The 7,559-nt window shown below is 39.2% G+C and overlaps 1 protein-coding gene across 1 annotated transcript; it reads left to right on the plus strand.

Moving 5' to 3' along the window:
- The first annotated feature begins 3,627 nt into the window (after positions 1-3,627).
- On the plus strand, positions 3,628-4,764 carry LOC134213679 (lipase member I-like). The gene has a single exon (XM_062692948.1). It carries the CDS (start codon positions 3,670-3,672, stop codon positions 4,708-4,710), a length of 1,041 nt encoding a protein of 346 aa, XP_062548932.1. The 5' UTR covers positions 3,628-3,669; the 3' UTR covers positions 4,711-4,764.
- Positions 4,765-7,559: the final 2,795 nt, after the last annotated feature.

A 7,559-nucleotide genomic window follows, 5' to 3' on the forward strand; every position in this document is an offset into this window, starting at 1 on the left:
GTATTTATCCAACTCGGCAAGCCTCGTTGACTAAACGTACAACTCGTGCTGAAAAAATCATCTTTTTGCAACTAGTTGCACAAACTACTATTAATCTACTTTTAAACATCCAGCTTTTCGCGAGCGGTAATGACCTCCAGCTTGCTTGCGGGTTAGTCTCTGATTTGATGATTGTGGAGGTTAACTGCATCCATCGTTCCGAGCAATTTGATCAATGTGGTATATAAGAAGGCTTGAATTCACTTCATCAGCACCTTCTTATATGCAACATTGGTCAGAATTCTCGGAACGGTGGGTGCAGTTGACCTCCACAAACGTCAAATCAGAGACTAACCCGCAGGAAAGCTGGCGGCCATTACTGCTCGCGGAAAACTGGAAAGTTTTTATTACTGACCAATATCAAAAACTTTTCCAATTTTGAACAATTGAAAATAACAAAAAAGTCAAGGTCCCTGACCGGTCTTACAGAGATAGGAAAAAAAATTTAAAGAAATAAATTGTCAAAGGACAAATGCGGAAAAAGCAATAGAGCACGAATTTTCTTCTTCTTTATTATCGTGATTTTTTCTGGCCGGGAAGCTCATAACTTGAGTGGGATTATTGATTTCCCGTGCTGAAACCCTTCTCTTGAATATAAGTGCGAGAAAATCTATGGATAACAATATCTCAACAAGGAAATAACATTAATAAAATGTAATTTTTATAATCATTATCATTTATTATCATGAATATGGTTGGCACATGTGAAACAATGTCAAATCTAATTAATTCACAGTCTTTTTTGATCGAAGTTGTATTAAATGACGTTAAAAGTAGCCTCACACCTCGGGTTTTTTTATCCATTGATTTTATTCCCATTTGCTTAAAAAAAAATGCGGGACTCATGCAACTTCGTCGCGAAAAGTAAAACAAATCCTGGCTAATTTATAGACTGGTTTACAGCTCGGACTCTCGGAGCAGTAGCAGTAGAGGATTTGAAAAAAAAAATAGAATTACATACTTACTGATTTTCCACTAACGCCTTCGAAATAAGCAGAAAAGAGTAAACCGTCTAAGACGAATTAAGTACTGTCCATTTAATTCCACCAGTTAATTTTCGTTATCTTTGCAGATACGTATTTCGACCACAACTGTGTGGTCGTCTTCAGTGTCTTGTACTTGACTCGACTTGAGTCGACTTGAGTCGAGTCAAGTACAAGACACTGAAGACGACCACACAGTTGTGGTCGAAATACGTATCTGCAAAGATAACGAAAATTAACTGGTGGAATTAAATGGACAGTACTTAATTCGTCTTAGACGGTTTAATACATTCCACTAAATGAGCTTAATATATTTTTCTGAGAAAAGAGTAATTGAAATGAAACTGTATGAAAAAAATCTCCCGTTGTCACCTGTTGTCAATAACTGTTAAAAACCTTAAAAAAGTCGATCCATGCAAAGTAAAGGGTGTACGGAATCAAATTGCACCACTTTCAAAAGTCGATAACATTTCACCTACTGGGCTGATTACAACGAAATTTTGTGAAAGACGGCTTCAGCATGTGTTATTCACACTGCGTGAATTTCATTAAGAAACTTCCAGTAGTTTCGAAAGCACAGCCGAAGGAACAGGACGTGTGAAAATAATTCTTGCGCATTCACCTCCATATTCCACATCTTATAAAAAGATGTTAGTAATCCAATTTTCTGCCTTTGACCCCGATATCACCAGAATTGCGGCAGATTGAAAGATACTGGTCTGGAATGAAAACACGAGCTTCGGAAGCCTCCAAAATTGATTATTACGGAACATAAAATGTTAATTTGGCCTTTCGCGTCAACATTTCGTATTGGTTTCTAACTCCAACGTTAACATTTTCGTTTACCCGTCTAAAGCAGGTAAACTTTTCAAAAAACTTTCTGTTTTGTCGCTTCTATAGTAAACAACCAAAATCAAAAAAATAAGAAAAGCGCTGAAATCTAATTTTGGACTGATATTTGTCAAATTTTGAGAGAGCATCAATCTCATTGTTCAGGCCGGTTCACACTGCAGCACTTTTTTGATTTTTTGTTTTCGATTTTTGTAATAGTTAGAAGCGTCAAAAATATGGTTTCTTTGGGAAAGTTGACTTTAATTAAGCTAAATAATCGACTGCGACAATAAAATTAGTTAATTTTTTTGTTGGGATAGATTGCAGGATGAAAAATGTTAGTCAGGGACATGTACAAAATCTTATGAGTTCATTTAAGAAAAAAGTTTCAGCATTTGGATGTATTTAAGAATTACAGTGAAACAGTGATACATAGTCAAAGCTTCTATATTGTATTTCAGTCCCTGAAAATTTCATGACAATCGGTTGATAGACTAATTTTTGGCGAGTAGTTCAAAGTGGTGCAATTTGATTCCGTACACCCTTTACATAACGGCATAAATAGCATTATTTTAAAAGCAACACAAGTAACATAACATCTCACTCCTTTTTAATGGATTTCGTCCCCTTTCTTTGTATTTGGTTTTAGATTCCTGCCAGAAATATTGAATTTGTTTGAATAATATTTTGGAGCTCTTTGGATGAATCCGTGATTAACTTATAGAGGAGTCGTTTATGTTTAAAAAATCAGAATTAACAGAATGGGTACTAGATCCTATAAAATGCTATGGAAAACGACAACAAAACAAATGTCATTTCTTGTTTTTGATGAGTTTGTTATTGTCCCAAGATGGTCTAGTAGCCTAGAAATTTTAATATATCGACATAGCGAGAGATATTCCTGAACAAATTATGGCCATAAAACATCGAGGTAGAGAGATATCGATATGAGGAGGTTATCGTGATCTAGAAAGCAAAACTGTATGTAGATTGAAGAGACCGAGCCAATTATCGACATATAGAGATAACAAGATATGGAACATCGAGATGTATAGATTCGACTGTAACTAATTGACTGTGAATAAAAAATATACAAACTTAAAATCATACAAACCGTATAGGATTAAATCTGGTACTTAGTAACTCTATATTTTGTCTCAGAAAAGACTAAGAAATACAAAGCGTTATCATTTGAAAAACGCTTGAATCGAAGCAAAAAATATACTGGTGCAATACTAATGCATATGAGTTACCATTAATAGGAAAACCAATTATGTAGGCTAAAACATATTAAGCTCGGTACTAAATAGTTGTTTCACAAAAGCACAGAGGAAGAAACTATGAGTTTTTCTCAGGTATATGCGTATGTCTTTATTATTTAGCCTTGATTTAAGACTAAAGATTCTAGAGTGGTATAAATTGAAGAACATTGTAAGCGCTGCTCAGAATGCAGAATGCTCAAGTAAATCCATAGATCTTTTCAAAGAGGAGTCGTTTATGTAAAAAACTCAGAATTGACAAAAATAGTTTAGGTATGTACCACTTTATCTACGGTCGGAAATCGTATCTAACGAAGAAAGCATAGAAAGCATGAAAAAAAAACAACATTCCGAAGGACATACATTTACAACTCATGCTGCTAATGGATTTACCTGCAGTATTTTTTTGTTTCCTGTTTTATTGTCATACGGGATACAGTAAACAAGATTTTCGAGGTAAGCGAAACAAAATTTCAAAAATTCCTACCTGTTCAAACTATATAAGTCGTCCGGACTCAAATCATCACCAGAAACAGTCCATCGTCGGTGAAGGCAACATGTCTCTACACTCAGTTCTACTACCGCTCCTCGCAGTGCTCTCCGCACTAGGCTCAGCCAATTGTGGCCTGCTGAACATCTTCAACACGTCAACGGATTACAACTTGGCTTCCGCCATCGACATTGCATTCGCCAAGTCCAGAAACGACATGGGCCTTCTGCTCTCAGGAGAGGTTACAACACCGATCGAAGAAGATGTCACATTTTGGTGCGGAAACCGACAGGCCCCGGAGATGAATCAGACCTACCTGGATGATCCCGATGTGCGTAAGAAAATCGACTTCACCAAACCGATCATGCTGGTTACCCACGGTTGGTTGGACGACCATACCAAAAACTGGATTCAGAACACTGCCCGTGACGCTTTGACCAACATGGATACCAATGTTTGCATCGTTGGATGGGGTAATCTGGCGAGATACAATTACTTCCAATCAGCTAGGAAGCACACTCTCCTCGTTTCGGGCTACATGACGCAGTTCATCAACTTCCTGAACAAAGAAGGAATGGAATTCGACAAAGTCACTCTGGCGGGACACAGCTTGGGGGCACAGATTTGCGGTCAGGTTGGGTACAACCTCAACGGTAAGCTCGGAGCCATCTACGGAATTGATCCAGCGGGTCCTTTGTTCACGTTGCCTCTGGATCACGGCATGCAGTACCGGTTGGACAGCAGTGACGCCAAGTACGTTCAGATGATCATCACTTCGCGTGGAACTCTTGGTGTGGGTAAGGGAGATGGACATGAGAACTTCTATCCCAACGGAGGAGACGCACCGCAGCCGAACTGTGTCCTGCCGCTGACGAGTGATGCTGAGATGGCGGATCAAATCATTTGTAGCCATTTGCATGCGACCTCACTGTTCCGACTTTCTTTGGATCCAGCGATGTCTTACAAGGGGCGGAAGTGTTTCAATTGGATTTCTTATTTCTTGAAATCGTGTGGTCTGAACCCTGCGAACGTTATCGGTGTCCACAGTGAAAAGATTGGGGGTGATTTCTATCTTAGAACTTCAAATGATTCGCCGTATGTGAATTGAAGAACTTTATGTTGTGACTCTGTATAAGAATAAATAAAGATTGCCTTAAAAATATTCAATTATTTATATCATTTATCAAATCCTCCCATCCCAAGCTGTGTATATAAATGTATGTACACATTCGGTGGCACAAGCAAGCCAAGTAATATCCAACATTTTAAAGGGTATCAGAGTTTAAAGACGTGTACGCAAGTTGGTGCTTTATTGCACTGAAATATAAAGTTCAACGGTCCGCTCTCAAAGAAAAATTCTGTCAGGTTGCAAATAAGCTACGAGGCGACATCGATCAGTATTTTCTTTTATACATGTGCATTTATCGAACTTCAAAGAAAAATTAGTGTATTTCCAATATTGACTTAAAATCACCAATGCTTTTGCACTTTCCGTTTCAAAGACCTTGGCAGCCAGAAAGTTGCAATGGCATAACCTCATAGATTACAATGCCGTCATTCTCCCATCACATAGCATAACTGCTGCATGCCTCTTTCATTCCGTTGTACGGTAACATCAATTAAATCATAACAAATCAAGGGGCAACCGCAGATCAAGAAAAAAAACGAGAGTGCGAAGATAAACTACCTGAAGTCAACCTTACCCCTGTAACCCACCCCGGAGGTAGATACAATAGCAGCTATATGCGTCTCAATACCAGTTTGGGAAAACTGGCACTACCCTCGCTCGCCAAACAAGATCCATTTTTCTTCTTGCCACCAGCTATTTATGGTTGGTGGTGGTGGCAGCAGCCCGGGAACGAAATTATGATGCCAATTGAATAATAGAGAAAATTCCGACAAGCATTCTCTCTAAATGGAAATTACCGCTCCACTTGCCTGCCTGCTCGTAAGCTGCTGTTGGTATCAATTAAGTCTCTTATCCCTCTGTGGATGCTTCGAAGACGGTGAATACGACGACGTCGAGGTAGCGAACCGGGGGCATCAAGTTCAAACGTCAAGAGCACGTGTTTGAAAGTAGGCTGCGATCTGTTTTTTCGCAATGATGTAATGTTGAATGCTCAGAAAGGATTTAAGTTCTTCAAAGGAAAATCAACTCGATATTTATTTTGTGTACACAGGTTGGTGGGTGGTCGAAGCCGCACCAGGCGCCTTTTTGACTTACTTTTGACGTTTTGTTTGCAGAATGGTAACGAAAATGAATTCACATCAATTCATTCGTACATTTTTTGTTGGATGTCCTCAGTTATAGGGTGGAAGGATATCCGATTCGATTTGTGATCAATTGGTTCTGATACACGTACATTGTACGGTTTGGCAGATGCCCGACCCGGTGTAATACGTATTGTCAACTTGAATTACTTTCGCCTAGGACCAGGAGCAATCCCAGAGATCTCCCAGAAGTTGTCACAGGAAGTGCTCCCTACGGGATAAGTCAAGATGGGCCCAAAAGAAATTTATTGAATAATCCGCCTGGAAATCCTAAAAAAATAACAAAGAGAAATGAGGAGTGAGGAGTGAGAAGTGGGAAGTTAGAAGTTGAAAGTGAGAAGTGAGAAATGAGAAGGGTGAAGTAAGGTCCAAGGAGTGAGAAATGAGAAGTGAGAGTGCGGTGACAAGGGAGAAGTGAGTAGATGGGAAAGTTCCGTAGAAAAGCGTGAGAAGTAGAAAGTGACTAGTAAGGAAAACAGAAGCAATAGAGAAACAGTGAGGGATGACATTTCTCACATCCCAGTACTCACTTTTCACTTCGTTGCGTGCGGCAAAATGAATCTTTTTTCTACATGCAATAATAAGTGTTTGATATTTTGGGAAAAAAAATATATAATCGGTAATCATCGGCCAAGTAAGGTGCGTGTTTTATTCGTCGCGAAAACGAAAAGATATTTATATGGGTTCGGTGGATCGCGCGCTTGTATTGCGTTTCGCTTCGGTCCAGACAATTGCAATACTCAATTGCAAGACTATCTGAAGTTATTTTTTGCTTGTCCGGTTGAATACGTTAGGTGCGCGTGGTTCAGATTAATTTGTCGCTTACCAAGGCGAGTTCCATTAGAATTCCTTCCTATTTCCTTCCAGTCCGCTCATGGAGATGCAAAGGATTCCTCGGTCTATTGTAGCAATAAGCTTTAAACTGATTTTCCTCCCCTAATCCTAATTGACTGTGAGGACGTGGCCGGCACATCGTTATTGGTCTTGAATTTAAGAAACTCCAAAGAATGTACAGTTGAGAATGGTTTTCATATCACAAGAAAACTTTTGATTTGGTGAGCTGTGCATATTTGTTGATTCTCGGCAAATCACGACTAGCAACTATGATGTATAGGAAAAGGTGGGGAGACTTGATTACCCCCTATTTTATCGAAAACTAAAGTAGTTTTATTCTAGCGTATTTTTTACTATAGATACTCTAGACAAATGACCTTTATGTGGCGAGTTATTTGTTGTATTGACAACCTTATTTATTTTGCAGGGCAGTTTGTATGTTTTGACCTCCCTAAAGATTTTTAATTGACCACGCAAAATTTGAACAACTTTTCATAACAATGACCAAATGCTTTCGTTTTTTCACAGCACAAAGCCATAAATATGCTTAATGATATGTACTGATGAAAATGTCAACATTCCATCAAAGTTTTAGAATATTTGAATTCGAAGTTATTCCCTCAATCAGTCTTCACGAAAACATGAGCGGCGCTGAGCTTGAGTGCAGTTTTTGCAAGTTCATGTTCATCCCGAGCGCGCGTTCTCCTTCAAGCTCGTGTTCACCATCAGCATCGAACATGGGTACGAAAAATGAACGCGGTGCGGCTCAGCTCAGGCTCGAGCTCAAGTTCAAAACTTGGGCTGTGTGTTCAGGCTGTGTGCGCATCCAGCATGCTGTGTGCTCAGACTGTG

This window comes from Armigeres subalbatus, chromosome 2 (genome assembly GCF_024139115.2).
Source record: "Armigeres subalbatus isolate Guangzhou_Male chromosome 2, GZ_Asu_2, whole genome shotgun sequence".
In the NCBI taxonomy this organism is placed as follows: Eukaryota; Metazoa; Arthropoda; class Insecta; order Diptera; family Culicidae; genus Armigeres; species Armigeres subalbatus.